Below are 20,613 nucleotides of genomic sequence, written 5' to 3'. Positions count from 1 at the left end.
CTGAAAAGTTGAATATACATTTAACTTTTAAGAATGAAATTGATTTTAAATGCTAATTATTGAAGGGAATTATCTACTTTATTCTCTTATGGGGCAAATAATTACTTGCTCATTTTTAGTTTTGGCAAATCTTAATTTTAATACATCTGCCTTGCTTTCCCTAAATCTGTAGTTATTTGCAAAACTGTAGTGACACTGAACTAAATCACCTCCTCAACATTAATGACATGTGTAGACATTCCTGAATTTTAAAAGAAACCAGTGAGTACCATATTTGTAAGGCAAGTTTCTGAATCCCCAGCATTTCTATTAATTAACCCTAATCTTTACCTTTGGAAAGTAATCAAGAGAGATTATTTGAGCCCCTGTTATCACAAGAGAATCGTGGATGAAATTCCATTCAACATAAGAGCAAAAAACATAGGCTGGAGGGAACACTGGATTGACAGTTTCAATCAGCAGAGTGAAATCCTGCTTTTCTTTCAAATGAGTTGATTTTGGTAAACTGCTTAGCTTCCTTGGACCTCAGTATTCTCATTGGAAAGATGGCAGTAAAAACGTCTGCCCTTCGTACTTCACAGAATTTATCAGGATCACATGGAAAATGTTATGCGAAGACATTTATTTTGTAAAGCACAAAGTAAGTTTTATAGCAAATCTAATTAAGTGCGTAGTGCCTTCAAAATTTCTCCCAGGCAAGGTCTCAGGATGAATCCTATCTTTGAAATTCTGTCATCTTCTCTTGGAAGCACTGGCAGCAACGATGAGTCATTGAGAGAAATGTTGTTATTATTATAATAATCATAATAGAAATTAGAATAGTATGGACGGTACACACAGTTAATATTCATACTTGGGGGGCTTAGAACAAATCAGAATACGGATCCCAGTGTGAGCTGCCCATAGGCAATGTTTACTGTCTGCTCCCTCTCTCCCCTTTTCTAATCCCTTTCTTTTCCTCTAAGTGCTTCTAGATTCTTGTTCCTCAAGCTCTTGGCTGGCATTCTACCCCAGGATACTGGATTTGATATGGTGTCCTGCTTTGTAATTTTTTTTTTTTTTTTTGCGGTACGTGGGCCTCTGACTGTTGTGGCCTCTCCCGTTGCGGAGCATAGGCTCCGGACGCGCAGGCTCAGCGGCCATGGCTCACGGGCCCAGCCACTCCGAGGCATGTGGGATCTTCCCAGACTAGGGCTCGAACCCGTGTCCCCTGCATTAGCAGGCAGATTCTCAACCACTGCGCCACCAGGGAAGCCCCTCATTAACTGTTTTGCCAGCATTTTAAACGTCTAATTAGATGTCACAAACTATAACTGGAGCATCAGTTTATAAGGGGATAATCTAGGGGTTTGTTGAACTTTTATTTTAAAATTTCAATTTAGAGCTGCTTTGAGGTTTGATCTGCAGTTCAAAGTAGAATTTTACCAGCTTAGTAAATGTGAGCCTCAGGCACGTTCCAAGCTCCACACTTGACACATTCTTGTGATGTACTTGAAAGTACTTGAAGGCATCACTGATGTGAGATTTTTACAACATACAGTTGCAGAGAATAAAGGGCCTCCCACAAAATGTCACCATGCATGATATATTAGTAGAGGCAGACAAGGGTCTTAGAGACTTGGTGTTGGTAGCACCCTGAAGCTTCTAGAGTTTTCTGAAGGCTTCACAAACCCTTTCCTTCATTCTCCATGCCAAAAGGGAGAAAAGTTGCTATGGATAAACATAAGATGAGGAAACATGGAGCCATATTAATAAAGGGGGCAATTTAGCAGGAGGATTATAAATAACATTGTGTAGGAGCTAGCCTTTTCTTTTTTTTCTTTTCAATTTCTAGAGCTCCCTTTTCCTCAGATCACAGGGTTAATATCTGGAGGCCTGGAATTTACCTGTGGGCCTACAGAAAGGGGGCCAAGGCTGGGTATACTTCGGTGAAGGCCATCAACCAGAAGAACAGAAGTTATCTGCATGATTCCATATGGTCTGGAACAGGGCACTAGGCTAGAAGTTCCTCCTATAAAGGCTTAGAGTTGAAGTATTTCTGAGGGTATGCAAAGAAGAGGACCTTGCGTGTGTGGCTATGGCCATGGTGGGTGACTGGTCAAAGAACTGGGGATCTTGGGTTCAAAGACAGATAATACCTTGACATTCCTAAGAGAAGAGCCTCTCATATGTCTGGCTTGGCGCCTAATCATCCCCAACCAACTATCCAATTATCCACTGGGCCAGATAGACAGTGGTTTACGGCTCTAGGGAGAGATGGCAGAGCAAATGCCAAGTGAGAACTTCATTGGAGACATAGACAACCACCTCCTGCACAACTAGTAATTCAAGCTCTCTCTTGGGACCCATAACCTGGTGAGCTTATGGCTCAGTAACATACCGTGTATGAAAATGTTCAAAATCGTCATGGACGAGCATGGCGATGGAGATTCCAAACCTCAGTCTAGCATTTCTCACTTGCCTTGAGTCAGAATGAATTTAGTGTAATTAGACAGGAAAGATGGATAAAAATAACTGCCATGGTAGTCACAGGGAAATGACAAATGTGCAGCAAGAGGGAAGTTACTTTTTCTTCTTGACAAACTCACAGACAAAGTACATGGTAAGATGGCACTCTGTGTCATTCCACCTGCCTGAACTCAGCATTTCCACACAGTCCTCGTGGCCGTAGGGGTCGCTGGGCTCACCCTCCTTCCAGTTGCTGTAGTTCTGCAGTGGAGTGTTGTCGGTGAACACATACTGGCCCTCTCTCTCAAGGTCATTCACCCCGATGAACACCCGGAAGAAGCCACTCTTGGAGACGTAGTCTGCCAGGAGCATGTTGGCAGCTTCATCCTTTGGCATGGCTAGCATTCCACCCCGGATCCGGCAGTGGGACAGGGATTCCCTGTAGTTCTTCTCCTCCTGAACGATGTAGTAGAATTTCTCTTCGGTTTCCCTAATCCCTGCTATGACTTTGCAGCAAGGAAAAGAAGAATGTGATTATATATGTCAAAAAGAGAAATGCTAAGTATAAAATATTGCTAACTTAAATTCATTTATTCAACGTTTAAAATTCTTTTCCAAGACCCTATCATGAGGTGGGCACTAGTTCAATATTTTCTCCACCTTTCTAGCTGTCAAATGGGGAAAAAACTCCTGTCATTGGTCCTCCCTTGTCTTTTTCTCCTTCACTTCCCTCACAATGTGAAGCAGAGAGCTATTTTGACAAAGATGTGTTATATGAACTGTCACTCAGCTCATCTCAGACAATTTTTCCCCTCCTAGTTTATGCTTTTGCCACTTACCGTTCCATGAGCATGACCTTCTCTCTTCCACTTCCGTACCTTTCATGCCTGGAAGGTCTTCTTACTGCTTTATCCGGCAAATTCCTACCCATCCTTTAGATCTTAGTGGAAGTGTTCTCTCCTATAAGAGCCTTTTCAATGCTCCTGGACAGACGTGAGCACTCCTGTGCATTCTCCCCTATGTTTCCATTGTCCCTTTCACTTCACAGCACTTGACACATTCTAGTCTAATTGTTTGTGTGTCTCTTCTACTGAACTGTGAGCATCTTGAGGCCAGTGACCATGTCTTTGCCACTCTGTAGCCTCAGTGCCTGGAACAGCGTTAGGGGGTGGTAAAGGCTTATTGGACTGATATGGAAATAATACAGAAGTTTGTCCCTATGGGCCAGATTCCTAGATTGTGAACGTATACATCAATTGAGATAGATGGTCTATACTTCACTCCAGGTACATGAAGTAGACTGAGCTTCTGAGTATGATTCAGGACAGAATTGGGGACTCAGAATCATCCTGAGCTCATAATATGCTATGTACGTTTTGGCCTATGGGGGCATCTACATACATCTTTTTAGGGTCTATAAGTTAAAATTTACAAATAAATCTATGAGCACTCAAATGTTAAGGACTATTGCGCTATGTTGAACCTCTGGGGTCTGGTTTATTCATTAACGTCCAAGTCATGTCAGATGCGGCATCTTCTGTATAGGTTATAACCAGAGTTATAACTGAGGGTTAGTTCATATCAAACATTTCCTATGCCTTTAGTATTACAAGACGAGAATGGACACAAGATGGCAACCGTGCGCCTCCAGTATTGTACAATAAATATGGCTGGATTATAATAAATAAAAGTACAACAAAGTGAAACCAACCATAACAGTATGAATGAGACAGTATGAATGAGTTCCCTCATTCATACTGTCTCAGGAGAGGGCACATAAGCCCCACTTTAAGGGCTTTATTGAGCACTTTAATAGGGAAATACAAGGGAAAACAAAAGTGACTGATATGGAAAATTGCACAATTTAGAGAAATGCATAATGTTCCTATTGATTTGCACTGAGGGTAGAGGAGTCATGAAACCTGTGTTCAGATCCGTGCTCCACTGTTCATTTAGCTTGTATCTATGGGTAAGGTAATCTCTCTAAGCTTCGGTCTAATCGTAAAAATTATTGTTATTCCAAGTACTCAAGAAAGTAGCTGTTGTTTTTATTATTACTTTTACCTTCTGAGATGCTGGCTGTTTGAAAGCTGGGCCTTTTTTTTCTTAAGGCCCAGCTAGCCAAACTCTGCCTCTTCGTCCTTCCCCTCTCTCACTAAAGCACCCGTTTCTACCCATAGGAACGCACATATGTATGTCCACAGGAAGTGGACCTGAAGTGTCCTAGAGTGAGTGGATAATTAGGATTTTGAGAGACCTTTAAACCGTTGACACTATCTCAGTAGGCCTTTGCCCAAAGTTATTTCCTGCTAGGGATGTTGGAATTGCAGTGTTGAAAGAGATAAATCCACGGATAAATAGTACAAAGCAATAGAAGAGACTCACCATTCTTGACAAACTTCATCGATGTCTTGAGGCGAGCCACACTGATATCCAGTTGTCCAACAACTTTTCGGTATCTTCCGCAATCACAGACAGTCCCTTTTAAATGACAAAGCTGTGAATTCATGTTGAAGCACTAGCAGACTGGTTGAAAAGAGCAATTGCTCTCTTCCCAATATTTACTGTCTTCTTCAGGTCTGGCTACGTCTCTCTGTGAACGGCTATGCTTTTCGTCTTTTATGTAATACAGGGTTTCTGATATACCTTGTCTTTAGGAATTCAGAAAATATCTTTTTAAATATTTTAAATTAGTTAAAACACAGTTCTAAACGAGATTTTTTAAAAGAACTGTCAATATGACTAAGCACGGTACACATATTGTGGACCATTTGGCATTTTGTTGAACACAGAACATACCAGTCTCAGCATAAAATCTTTACAGCTTTTAAAAAACATATTTCTAGCCAGTCTTCTCTTCTGTTACTGCATTGTTCACTGGCTCACACAACTCTGCCAAGACAGGAGAAAACTTTCACGATGAAATAAATGTTAATTCTGATTATCCATTTGGAGTATAGCTTATGTTTCAAGGACTAAGTTTAAATCTTGTGAATAGATCTATCTTAACAATTTCAAGAGTCAGTTGTTCCATTTGTGGATTAACTATGATTTTAACTTCTGCCATTAATTCCCCTTTGCTCATTTACCTTTTCAGTTACCTACTGGTAATGTGGCAGAGAAAGAATTGTAAGGAAAATGATGTAAAATTCAAATGATTCCCAGATAACCAATAAGGGCCTGCTGTATAGCACAGGGAACTCTGCTCAATATTATGTAACAACTAAATGGGAAAAGAATGTGAAAAAGAATAGACACGTGTATATGTATAACTGAATCACTTTGCTGCACACCTGAAACTAACGCATTGTTAATCAACTATATTCCAATATAAAATAAAAAGTTAAAAAAAATTCAAATGATTCCCTTTTCCTATTTAATGGCTGCTTCATGTCAATATTTCCATTTGCTTTGTTTCTTTGGTTGTTGAAAAGCAAAATGAATTCTATTAGCCAAAGGAAAAAAAAATATCTGTGGCTTTATTTATCCACATTCACAGTTAAATATAAGGACGTTAAAAGAGCTCTTAGAATTAGTCCGCACTACACCTTTACGGATAGAAATAATTGAAGCTCACCAAGAACAAGCTACTTTTTTCCTTGCATCAAGCGCTGGAAATAGACCTCTCTTTCAGTATCAGGGAGAAACTCCCCGGCCACTGAGGCATGTTCTGTAACCACAGGGCCTCACTGGATCAGGCCAGTCTGCTGCTGGCAAACTGCTTGGCCAGTATTTGACTGAGATGTTGGTGAAATGTAAGACGTGCTGGTCCAATTGTTGTGGCCCTCGTGGATTTTCCTCCTGGTCTCGGAGAATGAGGGCTGCTTCCTGATGTGCTGGGTTTGCTGCCTCATGGTAAGCATGGGAGGGGTGGAATCACCATCCTCCCCTTCCCCAGAGGCTTGGAAAGTCACCAGCAGATACAGAGGAAATTTTCATTCTTCCCTTGCTTCTGGCCCAAGGAAAATGAGGTTAATCCCACTGAAAAGACTATTGTTTTTCTATAAACTATATTCATTTTTAAGATGAATAGATTTGGAATGATGCTAAAAATTAAGAAGAAAAACTAAGTATATTATACCTGCTTTGCCTTTTCCTCCAGGTATCCCAGGCAAACCCTTTTCCCCTTTGTCACCTGAAGAAAAACAATAGCCATGAAAAGAACAACTAAATAAAACAGTGTTATTGATGAATAGAATAGAACGCATAAAATCTAATGAAATAGAATTATTTCAGGCAGACAATATCTTATACACCTAAAACAACAGGAAAGAGGTTTTAAAATTCATTGCAATATCTCCAACAAATATTCCTTGGTTTTATAAAAATAATTTGATTTTGAGTTGGCTCTACAGGTACAACAAATCAAACAAGTCATAATTTAATTAGATGGAATGTAGAATTCCAGTTGGATGTATAAACGTTTAAGTTTGTGTCACTGATCTTACTAACATGTTTTTATAATGTGGCCTTCTGGGCAAAGCTAAGACAATATTCTGCATGTTTTTAATTTAAAAAGTGCCATTGTTTTACACATCTGGATCAACTGATTAGCACTACACAGTGTCTGTGTATTTATTACGCCCCCAAGTTCTTCCATGTGCCTCTGCCCTTGGATTTTCAAAAACATGTATCGTGCTTTTTCAATTTAATTCAACAAATACTTACTATTTACTTACTCTATGCAAGACAAAAGACTTGCTTGGTACTTTGAAAGGGTATAAAGAGAGACAAGATTAAACATCTGGCTTGAAAGAGTTTATGCTTTTTGGAAGAGATGTGATATATGCAAATATCCATATTTTAAAGTTGTGTCAAAAATATTATACTGACATATCAACCTTGATCATTTTCCTCTCTGCTCTTTTTTGTATTTGACCCTTTTCTTATTCAGTCAGAGACATCCACAAAACAGTTTTCAGAGAATCAGAATTATTAAAGCAGAGAGGAAAAAAAGGTTGAATTTTTTCAACTTCAGAATAAGCTCTTGAAGCCCACATCAGGCACAATAATTGAAAGCAAAACTTTTGATTTATAAGAGGAAGTGTTTGCCTGAAGCTTTGGGCCCTGAAGTACTCTTCTCCAAAGAGAAGACCCTGATAGAAGTAAAACAGAGTTTATGCTTCAACGGTGATCTGGAAAAAGAATAAGAAAGAATTCAGGGGGATGAATACAGGATGAAGGTCATCCAGGCTAGAAAAGAGTATGAGGCTTACTCTTGTAGGATAATGATGTGGCCAGGAATTGGGTATACGACCGAGGGGGCAATGTAAGGGGCAATGGGGTCAGCATTGAGGTTCTGCCTAACCCCTTCCTTTCCCAGCAAAAGGGAAAACCTGGGAGCCACTCTAAAACCCAAAAGGTTCCCCATGTTGCCTGCCAACTAGCCATTCTTTCATCACTGTCTGCTGACTGCTTTTCATTGAGTCCCGTACATATTGGCCACTGATCATGCAGAAAGGCATGCTTGCCAGGGCCCCCAGGATTTGCTGAGCCTTTCCAAATTGACCCATGTGGACACTTTTCTTTACAGTGATGCCACAGCTCCCCAGACAAAAGAAGCGGAGTCCTTGAAACCCCAAATGTAGTTTAAGTATGCTGGGGAATGCCTCAGAACTTGTACTTGGATGAAATGAAACAATGGTGAAATCTATGACAATGGAATGTGATAAATATTATAAGAAAGACCATGAACAGAGATAACATACTCTGTCCAATGCAGAAGGGAGTTGGAAGAGGTAGTGCCCCAGCTGGAAGAATGAAGGAAGGCTCTCCTGAAGAGATGGCATTGGAGCTTCAGCAGGTGAAGGTAGGAGCAACATAAGAAACAAGGTACAGCAGAGGTACAGTTGGGAAAGAAGCATAAACATATGCCGAGCACCCTGATGAGGAAGATTGATCTGGACACACCTAAGCTGTGTCCTGCAAACTCCTCATTTCCCTTATATGTAAACTGGAAAAGATGAGACTAGATTTTGAGAGTATGTTAATGGAAGAAAAGGAATATATACTTGCTGAGTGCCAATCATTTGTCAAGTTAGATACTTTATAGGTATTATCATATTAAATCCAATGAGCTAGGTACTATCATTATATTTATTCTACAACTGAAGATACTGAAGATCAGAGAGGCAAAATAAATTGCTCAAGGACATCCAGCAATTCAATAGCAGTGCTGGTATTGAAATCCAACCACTTCTGACTCCCCAATTCATGGTGCTTTTCAAATAACTTAACCAATGACTTAATGAAGGGAAGCCAAGTCTTCAAAAAACGTTATAAAAAGTTGAAAGGAATATCAGTCCTATCATCACCAAAAGCAATATGGACTTGAAAGTTCATATGAATATGGCTTAATATTTTAATTAAAAATCGTTTATTTTCTTTATATGTGAATCCTTTCAATTCAACATAGGTTGAAAATTGATTCTAGTTCTGCTATGACCCTAGTTCTGGTCTAAGCCCAATAATGAATATTTTAAAAAAAAGCATACATAGAGTATTTGCTTTAGAAAATGATAGGTTTCGGGGGACTTCCCTGGCCATCCAGTGGCTGGGACTCTTTCACTGCCGAGGGTACGGGTTCAATCCCTTGTCAGGGAACGAAGATCCTGCAAGCCGCGCAGCACGGCCAAAAAAATAGGTTTTTAAGGAAAACAAAGTGCACATAAGAGACCAAGGAGATGAGACATTAGCACCATTGTCTACAAACAGAATGAAATGAATTGCCTGGTAGGTTTTCAGAGAAGGTAAAGACAGCTGTGGATCAGAGTAGGGCAAGATTCATTGAAGCAGTAGCCTTTAACTGGATCTTAATGTGGGAAATAGATACTTGAACTGATGCATGGAGATGTAAGCACTGTGACTACGTTCCAGTATTTTTTTTTTTTTTTGTCGGTACGCGGGCCTCTCACTGTTGCGGCCTCTCCTATTGCGGAGCACAGGCTCCGGACGCGCAGGCTCAGCGGCCATGGCTCACCGGCCCAGCCGCTCCGCGGCATGTTCGATCTTCCCGGACCGGGGCACGAACCCGTGTCCCCTGCATCGGCAGCCGGACTCTCAACCACTGCGCCACCAGGGAAGCCCTACTTTTCAGTATTTTGACATGAATTCCTTTCCTGTTTTTTAACAGATGGGAAAGTCAATGGAGTGCGGTGGAATGAAAGACCATGGAAGTCTGAAAAACCAGGGCTTGAATCTTGACTATGCCATTTAATAGCTAAACATGGACAGGTTACTTAATTCCTTTAAGCCTCCATTTCTTTCATTTTTAAAGTGGAATAGTGGTACCTTAAGTCATAAGATCATTAAGAAGGATAAATTAGATAATGTTATCATGGGATTAGGTCTGTGCTTGACGCCCAGAGGACGTTCAACCAGTGTTAGCTTCTGCCCCCTAAATCAGAGTTATGGTAAAGGAAAGCATGCCAAGTACTTAGCCAATTCATGGTGAATGTGAGCTCATAGTGTCTACTTCCCCAAAACGAAATCTGGTTTAAAGCATACGCAAAAATTTATTTTTGACCCATAAGTGAGAACACCTCTGTATTAACTGTCTTAATGTTGAAGAATTAGAGGTTGCATTTAAACAAACAAGCACCATAATACTTTCACTGTAAAAAAGATTATTAACCTTAAGTAAAAGCATCTATTTTGTCGTGGGATTGAATTTACCTATACTAAATCATCCTTTCCTATTCCTGAAATGAAATATTGACATCCAGAAAGCTACCTTATCCATTCAAGTGACAACATTAAGGTCAGCCCAGAAAGCTGAGATTAATCTGAGTCAGTGAAAAAGGAACAATGAGTCATTTAAAAGGAACAATGACAAAATGAGAACAATAAATTTCAAAGTTCAGATTAAAAATGAAATTAATCCAGGTGAGCCAGAGCAATGAACCTCCATTTTTTTTTTTTTTTTTTTTTTTTTTGAAATTCCAGGACATGACATAGCTCTGGAGGAGTAAAAAATCTTAACCAATGGTGAAAACTGATGTTAAGGGAAAGTGGTACTTAGAAATAAAGAGTAGAAAAGAAGGTCACATCATAGGAAATAATGTATATCATTTATTTTTTCATCCTTAATGCAACAAACATTTAGAAAGTTTCTACTGTATAGTAGACATTAGAATAAAATGGTTAAAAAGCAGCATCCTCACATACACTTTAAACAAAGAGACCTGATATAGCTTTTGTTCATTTGTTTCCTCCAGAAATCCACAGTGTATTGGATGAAACAGACAACCTAACAAGCCATGACGATAATAAAGTGATGGAGGTGTGCACTAGATGTATAGGCAACTGAGTTTGAATAAGGAATTGCCTGAAGAAGATAAGGTTAGTTAACACTATCCGTTCCAGACTGTTACTTCTTCAATTTTGGAAGTTCATGCATTTTAAGGCTCAGAAAATCATATGAAAACTTTTGATCCTACCCCTTGACTCGTCGTCTACCACCCTTCCTTCCAAAGTTACCTAGTCTTATTCTATGACAGGATTAAGACCAGGCTCAAGATCATGAACTTCAACCCTCCTGGTTGGAGCCTCATCTAGATTTGGCACATCTAAATCTAGGAATGTGCAACATCTAGAATAATTAATGAAGGTCTTGAATTCTGGACGTGTTCGTGGCAATGACTTAGCCTCCCACTCTACTTCTGCTCATCTCTAGGGCAATACTTGAGATCTTAACCTTATATAACTTGGTCGCATCTCAGAAATCTTGAAGTCCAACATCCCACACTCTGGCTACACCTTTCCCTCCCTTTAACCATTTGTTAAATGAAGCTGATAGAGCCAGAAGCAGATTCATGATGTATTTTTATCTGAAGTTTACACAATTTGAGGAGACTTCTTTAAAAAAAATACTAAATTACAAATGACAAAGTACTTATAAAAATGAATCCTTGTTATAAGAAAAGAAAACTAAGTCACTAAATTTTAAAAGTAGCCAATTACCACATTACAAAATTCACTAAAAATCATAAAATTTTAATAAAAGAATTTTGTATTTCTATAATTCTTTTTTTTCATATATTATGTGCTGCATATGTTTGGCTGCATTCATATACATCCATTGACCTATTGATAGGTGCATCATTTCCCATTTCAAAAAAAATATCGTCTTCGCATAATTCAAGTTTGGGGTCTGTTTCTGCATGCTGTATTCATTTCCATTGGTCTATTTGTCTCTGCACTAAATCAATACTATCTTAATTGTTTAACTTTATAATAAATATTTAAATGCAGTAATTTAAATCTTTCACTTTTGTTTTTATTTTTCAAGATGGTCTTTGGGAATTCATGGTCCTTTTCATTTCCCTATAAATTTTGAATTGGCTTATCTTATTCCAAGAGAACTACTTCTGGGATGTTAACTGAAATAGCACTGAATCTATTGATCAATTTGAGGATCATCTTATTAATATTGATCATCTTAACAATACTGAGTCAACCAATCTATGAATGTAGCTTTACCTCCATCTCCTTAGATATTCTTTAATTTCTCTCATTATCAACATGTGGTGTTTGTCGCAGAGAGCTTATGCACCTTTTGTTGGATTTATTCCTAGATATTTGACCATTTTGATGCTACAATAAATGGAATCTTTTTAATTTCAGTTTTTAAAATTGCTTCTAGTATTTAGAAACAAAATTGATTTTTAGAAGTTAAGCTGTCTAAAAAACTTAATACAAATAGCTAATCTGTAGATTCTTTTGTATTTTCTGGGTATGTTATCATGCCGTCAGGAAATAACCACCCTCTTCTTCATTTCCAGTTATTATGATTTTTATCTCTTGTTCTTGCATTTTTGCTCTGGCTGGCACCTCTTCTATAATATAATGTTTTTTTCTTTTCTAACGTCTTTATTCGAGTATAATTGCTGATTAGACTTGGTGGTGAAGGCTATGCTCATCTCATTTCCAATATCAGGAGAGAAGTGTTCAATATTTCGCTACCAACTATGATTTTTAAATAGGTTTCTGTTGTTGACATTCTTTTCATATTAAATGTTTCCCTCTATTTCTAGTTCGTTACATTTTTTTTTAACACGAATGGGCCCATGTTTAATGAAATGTTTTTTCAGAATTCCTGGAATTCTAACTGGAAATGTTTGTTTTTGAAATGAGAAAAAGAGTGGCATTTCCTGGGCTGCTCATCTCTGGCAGGCCCTGAATTCCCAATTCAGTTTGAGCAGCTGTCTGCTCAAGCCTCTTGGTCTCTTAATGCTGCCTCAAGTATGAATTGGTAAATGTGGAAAATTAGCACAGGATGTAGAGCTCACCTTAGCGTGGCTCCCCTAAAGTCTTTTTCAGTTTGGTTGCCCTCTCATGCCTTCAGATATGGTTTTATTTATTTTTTGACTCAACTAGTCATGCTTAGCAGAAGGATTAATGCAGGTGACTCTCTCATGGCCCATAGCAGAAATCTGAATTTAATTTTTATTATTAATAATGTAAGAAGTTACTTTCACCTTCACAACTTGTTATTGATGGTTATGTAAATTAAGAGTATTGTCAACTTTGAGAATACCTCTGTAAAGTCTTGTTCATATCTGAGCTGTTAGATTTGAAAAATGTTTCCACAGATTAACTCTGGCCTGGTACATTTCAAGGCTTGTTTCTTTTGCACAATCGACACATTTCTTGGGCTGGGTGCCCCGGACACATTCTTATGATGATCTGACTTCTACCCCTGCACTTTTTCATTATGACTTTGGATAGATCTGCACAGTCGGTGGTAGGAGTATTCTTGGAAGTTATTCCTACTTTGGAACTGTTAGCAAGAACTTAACTGTACATGGAAATAACTGCAAACTACACAGATATATCTCATTAAGTCCAAACAAAATATTTCCCCCACTCAAGTTCTTCTTAGCTAGCTCCCAAAATACTTGTATCCACTCCAAAAACTTATACAAGGAGAAGTATGTTGGAGGGAAGTTGGCGCAGGAGACAGTGCTCTCTCTTTCTCTCTCTCTTTTTTTTTTTTTAAGGCTGTTATTGTCTTTATTTTGTTCATGAGGGAACTGAAGCACAGATAGGTTAAGAAATGTATACAAGGTCACATGGCAAGAAAGACACTGAGTCAGGATTGAAACCCAATCATTCCGATTTCAAACCTCAAGAGCTTAAATATTCTGCTGTATGGCAGCCCAAGTAATCCATGATGGAAGATGTTCACACCTTAATAGATGTTCAAACTCAGGTTGAGAGCACAAAGGAAGGGTTCAGGAAAAGCTTTATAAAGAAGCCTAGTCTTCATGGTCTTGAAGAATAAGTGGTATTTTGACACACAGTGATGGACGAAGAGGTGTGTAGGGGTAGGAAACTGTCTGAGCAAAGGCAGAGGGCAGAAGAAGGCACCTTGGCATGTTTGGGAAACAGCAAAAGGAGACAGTACCCTTAATCCATGCATTCCAGTGGGGACAGTACCACCTCATGGATGCAAAAGTCAGTGCAGTGGGGGGGTGAAAAAATCTTACTCCTTTTTAATATATAAAGTATAAATACACACAAACTACATAATATATAGTCCATGGATGGTGTTAAAATTTCACGGAGGGGTGGGCAAGAAGGAAAAATATGTCTAAACATCTCATTAAGGGGGCAATATGTCTCAAAAGGCTTGCTGGCAAGGCATTGGTTTTTTTTTTTTTTTTTTTTTTTTTTTTTTTTTTGCGGTACGCTGGCCTCTCATCATTGTGGCCTCTCCCGTTGCAGAGCACAGGCTCCGGACACGCAGGCTCAGCGGCCATGGCTCACGGGCCCAGCCGCTCCGCGGCATGTGGGATCCTCCCGGACCGGGGCACGAACCCGTGTCCCCTGCATCGGCAGGCGGACTCTCAACCACTGCGCCACCAGGGAAGCCCAAGGCATTGGTTTTTTAAAATGTTGAGAGGCACCATTTTGATGAGTTAAGGTTACTTTACAAATTTCACCAAGACTTGTGGCCACGTGAACCCATCGCTGAGGCTCCTCTTGGCGGCTTGGGAAAAACCCAAACAAGTGCGGGGCTCTGCAGCCAAAACTTCATCAGCTTCACGGTAAAACCACCACAGGTACATCCTACAGCAGGACCATGAACTACGAGGGGTCCATGTAGCTCTTCTTCAGCTACGAGGTCTTCAACTTCGAGTGAATATACACTATACGGTGGATATAAGCCACTGGATCCAAAGGAACCATAATAACTTCTTTTCAGTGGTACTGCCTTCTATTTCTGCCCTCAAATGCAGGTCGAAGGAAGTTTCTCAAAGGAATGAGCTGGAGGGTGTTCCAAGCCACAGAATGAGAGGAGAGGGGCCACAGCCTCAGCTCAGCCTGCCATCCATCAACCTGCCCAGGAGAACACACTGCTGGCCACTGCTGGCTTAATTATGCAGCTGCTAACGCACATATGGAAGGCTGGAGGGGACATTAAGGCTGCAGAATTCTATTACCCATAGCACTGAGTTTCCCCACTCTGCACCTTTGCACAAGTATCTCTTGCATCTTCCTCAAATGCTTTATCCCCGTTTCCATAAACATGTTACTATTCTTCAAGATCTCGGTCAGTTCTTTTTCTCTCTCTTTTTTTTTTTTTGGCAGTACGCGGGCCTCTCACTGCTGTGACCTCTCCCGTTGCGGAGCACAGGCTCCGGACGCGCCGGCTCAGCGGCCATGGCTCACGGGCCCAGCCGCTCCGCGGCATGTGTGATCTTCCCGGACCAGGGCGCGAACCCGTGTCCCCTGCATCGGCAGGCGGACTCTCAACCACTGCGCCACCAGGGAAGCCCGGTCGGTTCTTTTTCATACCAATCTGGCTTTACTCCCTGACATGGCTCCTATTGTAGTCCTGTGGTCATTCAGCGTTATACAGTTGACCCTTGAACAACACGGGTTTGAAATGTGCACGTTCACTTATGTGCAAAGTTTTAAAATAAATACATTGGGGAAGTTTTGGGAGATTTTCAACAATTTGAAAAAACTCACAGATAAACCACGTAGCCTAGAAATACTGAAAAAAATTAAGAAAAATTTAGGTATGTCATGAATGTATAAAATATATATAGATACTAGTCTATTCTATCATTTACACCATAAAATATACACAAACTGATTATAAAACGTTAAAGTTCATCAAAACTTACAGACGTGACTACAGACCATACATGGTGCCATTCCCAGTTGCGAGAAATGTAAGCAAATGTAAAGATGTAGCATTAGATCATAACTGCACACAATTAACTGGAGTAAATACTGTGCTTAGGTCATACTTTCGTAGCCACCTCCCACTACTACTGTGGTGAGCTCCAGCGCAGCAAGTATCTGCTTAAAATGCCCCTGTGATGCAAATCATCTGCACTTGAGCCCGTTCTCCTATGCTCAAATCAATTGTGTATCCAGGTTAAAGGGAGATCGCTTTGAAACTTCAAACCCACAGAACGATGTCTGTATGAATTGCTGACTATCAGAAGCAATAAGGGAGGGTGGGAGGGAGGCTCAAGAGGAAGAGGATATGGGGACATATGTATGCATATGGCTGATTCACTTTGGTGTACAACAGAAACCAACACAGTATTGTGAAGCAATTATACTCCAGTAAAGATCTATTAAAAAAAAGAACCTGCTACCGTTGTGGTGCTTTTGGAGAGGACGATGGGATAGGGTGCTTAGGTAATAAAGGGGAGGCTACCTGTGTTTTATAATATGGAAGCAGGAACATGCAGGATCAGGATATGACTGAAAACAAAAGGGTGTATATACACGCACCTCAAATTCCTATCCTGTTAGTAGATCTCAGACACAGACTTATTATTATTCCACTCAGATTAAAAAGGAATATTATACTGTCCTCAGCTACATTGAGTTTTATGAATAATTGTTTTCTGCAACTGAGTGCGCTTCATGGTCATGACATCCGTTTTAATTGCATAAAGGATTATAACCAGTAGATCCCAGGAGAGAGTTCTGGGGAGAGACTAACTGAACTTTATGTTTGAATCTGTCCCTGAATTTCAGTTGAAGTTTGCTCAAGGCCTTTTTTCAAAGACACGTTGCTTACGTAGGGAAGAAACTGCCAAGATAGCAGGGAAGAGAAAACTCGTGTTTTAAAAGAAAGGAAAGGGCTCATTTTTCATGGTACAGAACATTTCAACATATATCGAGGGTAGGTTCAATTGGCTTTAAATTGCTACTGGAGAATAGTAAAATATAGCTTACCCTTCTTGCCAATGGGCCCGGTCTTGCCAATATTGCCTTGGTCTCCTACATCACCCAGTTCTCCTTTAATTCCTGAAAAGCAAAGCATGTCATCTTTATATCCTAAGGTTTTATCTTCCCTTTAATGATGTGCCTAGTATATGATATTCACTTGAAGGAAATACTGAAAAGTGCATTCTTCTATCTGTGGTATATAATAAACATTCTGTGCTATATTATATACATCCTGTGCTATATTAACTATTTTAATAGCATTATAATGTACGTATTAAAATTAAAATGTGGGTGAGTGTGACAGTCCTGGGCCTGATGATATTAAAATGCAATATTTCTAAAGAACTACAGCAGAGGATGTTTAATCTAAAGGTCAGTTAAGGAGCTGAGTGAAAAAATTCTTGCAGTTTTTTCTAATCCTGTTCCTCCTGAGATCCATTTTGGCTTCAGTCTGGGATTCTATTTCCTCGCTACTTTAAAACAAATTGGACTAGCTTAGCCATTTTTTCAAAGGGGAGGGAACATACAATCATAAAACCTAGTGATTAAAGAGACATCAGAGATTGTCCCACCAAGTTTTCATCCAAAAAAATATAATCAGGGGTTCCTGAGTGCCTACAAAATTGTTACTAATTTGCATTTTTAATCCATGATTATCTAAAAAATATTTACCAGTTGTAAAGCTATCTAGTTGTGAGAATAATTTTGCAGTTGATTGTACATATTTATACAATAAGAAGAGTTTAAATCAGCATTTCTCAAATTGAAGTCTCAAAATCCTATGAGTCTTTTTCTCTCTTTAACTTACTGAAGATTTTAAAATCAGTGGTCTAGGGCCACCACCTTGCAGCAGATGGCAAGGAATAGTTCTCGTGCTTGGAAGACACGCGCTGACACGTCACAATCCAGAAGCTGTATTCTCGTGAGGCTGAGTCTTGGCTTGTGAGTAGAACCATTCCCTAATAGCCTGTGTGTTATATTCTCATTTTCTTTTCTCCTGTTCTTCCCGTATATACCCCACCATTTGCCAAGAGATCTTGGAGAAAAGTGAGTAAATCAATGGATCAGACAGTTGTTTCTGCTCTTGCTTTTCTTCCCCCTCACACACTAAGCCAGCCAGCCAGAGGTGCTTAGCACGGCATCTGAGGGGAGACACAGCGGTGAACATGGCTGTGTTTCTAAAGCTCAGGGTTTCTTAGATATTCCCAGAGACCGCAATTCTCCAGGGCTCCCAGGGTGTTCCTCTCCCACCAGCCCTAAGGATGAAGCTTGAGAAATGTGTTCGAGTCTTGTCGACAGGCAATCTCCCAGGAACTCTCTGGTGGCAAGTAAATTCATCTAGGAAACACATCTCATGAATCTCTGGAGCGGAGGGTGTTATGAAAGCTGCTAACTTCCAAGGCAAGTCCAGTAGAGAGAGAGCAAAGTGTCAAAGTCATACCATGTTACCTACCTTTCGGCCCCATGCGTCCCACTTTGCCATGCTTTCCCTCCTCTCCTGGATCTCCTTTTTCACCCTCATCTCCTTTAGAAATGGAAAATGAATGAGTGGAGCAGCTCAAATAGTAACATAAGCACTGACGCCCCAGGAAAAGCTGAACATGGTTAGAATCCATCCCTCAGTTCAGTGCTGGCCTTACAACTTCGATTTGATTATGTCTATAGGCCCATGTGAACGGGACACTCAGGGAAAGAGAAGAAACTCCCATTAACATTTTTCTTTCACTTCTTCCATGTTGTTAGAAGAGGTAATCAAGAGGATGTGACCATTGGTTGACCAGCAAGCTAGACCCTGGCAATCAGCGGCTCCTTACCCTCTCCCCTGTCCTTGGAATGTATGTTCCACCCAGTTCCCATAGCCCAAGCCATTTCAAGGATGCAGCCTTGAGACCACCTGGACTGAATGCATGCCCGAACCCAGTTAAGGCATCTATATAAACCTTTAAGATTCTGGTGGGTGAGTGCAGAGATCGACTAGTCTTAAGGCCACTCAAGACGAGCCTTGTAACTCCCCTTGCTTATTAAACTGCTCACCTACCAATCTGGAGTGGCCTGCCTCTTTCTTCACCTCCCCTTGCCCTCTGTGTATGGGGCCAGTTTCAGATTTCACCGAGGAAATTCCCAAAATTGCGAACGAACACACATCCAAATCTGTATTTAAAGAATTACACTTATTGGCAAATCCCTGGGAAGTTTGTTTGGCCTGGCAAATCTTTATTCTTGCTGGAGAATCTGGCAAATTCTGGAAGCCTGTGCATGTGTGTGTGTATATATACCCATGTACATGAATATCTATGCACAATATGTATAAATATATAATACAAATATATATTTATATATTATGTAAATATATATACATTGTATACATATATAATAGATAGATAGATATGTAACCATATATATAAATTTATAACCCTCTGACTGCATGCTTGAGAACCCCCAAATCATAGGCATGGACCTGGAAGATAAGAGCAGAAGCCTAGCTAGGAATGGGGAACAGCTGCAAAGCAGTTCTGTGTGAGCAGTGGCTATTCTAGTCACAGGTGGGTCTAGCTCTAGCAACGTACCCAGTCAGGAAGAACTGAATTAGTGGTTTGATGAAAGGTGTCCCAAACTGTGAATCAGGAATCCTGGATTTTAATGCCATTTTAGTCACTGATGGGTTAAGCACATTTTCAAAAGTCAGTGACTGAGCGTACTGGCTTTGGAGTGAGGTAGATCTGGAGCTTCTCAGCTCTACCGTTCAGTGTCTGGAGAAAGTCGGCTATGTCACCTCCCTTTATGAGCCTCATTTTCCTTTCCTCTAAACTGAGCTAATAACACCTACTAAAGAAGGCTCTTGAGAAGTTTAAATAAGATATTATGTGTGAAAGACCTGGAACGTTGCTGTACACCTGAAACTTACACAACATTGTTAATCAACTATATTCCAATATAAAATAAAAATTAACAAAAGAAGACCTGGAATATAAGCGGTTAGCCATGGTGGCTATCGTTGTTCTTTCCTTTATACTTCAGTTTCCTCATCCTTAATGTAGAGATAACCCCCACCCTCCCTAACTCTCCCAGTTGTATTACGATCAACAAGATAAGCATGTGGGGCTTCCCTGGTGGCGCAGCGGTTGAGAGTCCGCCTGCCGATGCAGGGGACACAGGTTCGTGCCCTGGTCCGGGGAAGATCCCACATGCCGCGGAGCGGCTGGGCCCGTGAGTCATGGCCGCTGAGCCTGCGCGTCCTGAGCCTGTGCTCCGCAACGGGAGAGGCCACAGCAGTGAGAGGCCCGCGTACTGCCAAAAAAAAAAAAAAAAAAAAAAAAGATAACCATGTGAATGTGCTTTGAAAATAAAGAGCACAACACACAATATTATTAAGACGAGCTACCTGCCTTATCACCACAGCAATCTCAGGACAGGAAGGCATCCTCGTCATCACCAGTGGAAAGTGGTAGATAACAGACTTCGTAAGACAAAAATGAAATTCCTGGGATTAGATTAGATTAGCTTGGGAGAGAGAATGTTGAGATGTTTGTTCATTTATCCAGAAAAAGCATAACAAGTCATTCTCTACTTTTTTTGGAGAATGAATGTTAATTTTTTATTTTTCTTAGAATGTTAATATTTTAAATGAAATAATATTTTAAATGGAGCAGTTAGATTTCCAGGTTGTGAGATTGGTCAGGCATTGGAACCCTTCACACACGAAGCTCTAGTATCTCCTTCTGGGGAAGGATTTCAAAAAAGATGCACAGATGATTTGTGTGATCAAACCAGTGGGGTGAAGTGGATGAACTAGATGGTGTTTCTCTAGCTAAAGTTATTAGTACATGTTTATCAAGCAGTTATCCTGGGTGCCAGCACTGTGCTAATGTGATCACCACAGCAATTCTAGGAGGTGGAAACAATTACTGCTCCATTTTCTGAATGGAAAAACTGAGACCCACCGAGGTAAGTTGTTACCCTGTT

At 40.1% G+C, this 20,613-nt stretch overlaps 1 protein-coding gene across 3 annotated transcripts in view; it reads right to left on the bottom strand.

Moving 5' to 3' along the window:
* Window positions 1-2,421: 2,421 nt before the first annotated feature.
* Window positions 2,422-20,613, bottom strand: part of COLEC10 (collectin subfamily member 10) — a 170,071-nt gene continuing 151,879 nt past the window's right edge. For all 3 annotated transcript variants that reach the window (XM_027092531.1, XM_027092532.1, XM_027092533.1), the window contains 5 exons: window positions 18,104-18,175; window positions 16,657-16,728; window positions 6,530-6,583; window positions 4,834-4,929; window positions 2,422-2,954 (listed from right to left, as the gene is read on the bottom strand). In XM_027092531.1, the coding sequence (XP_026948332.1) occupies window positions 2,563-2,954; window positions 4,834-4,929; window positions 6,530-6,583; window positions 16,657-16,728; window positions 18,104-18,175 (686 nt within the window). In that variant the 3' untranslated portion in view covers window positions 2,422-2,562. The remainder of the gene's footprint in view (window positions 2,955-4,833; window positions 4,930-6,529; window positions 6,584-16,656; window positions 16,729-18,103; window positions 18,176-20,613) is intronic.

Source organism: Aethalodelphis obliquidens, unplaced genomic scaffold (genome assembly GCF_003676395.1).
Source record: "Aethalodelphis obliquidens isolate GAN/ISIS:26980383/991018 unplaced genomic scaffold, ASM367639v1 scaffold79, whole genome shotgun sequence".
Lineage (NCBI taxonomy): Eukaryota > Metazoa > Chordata > Mammalia > Artiodactyla > Delphinidae > Aethalodelphis > Aethalodelphis obliquidens.
This window is presented reverse-complemented; position numbering and strand designations above follow the sequence as displayed.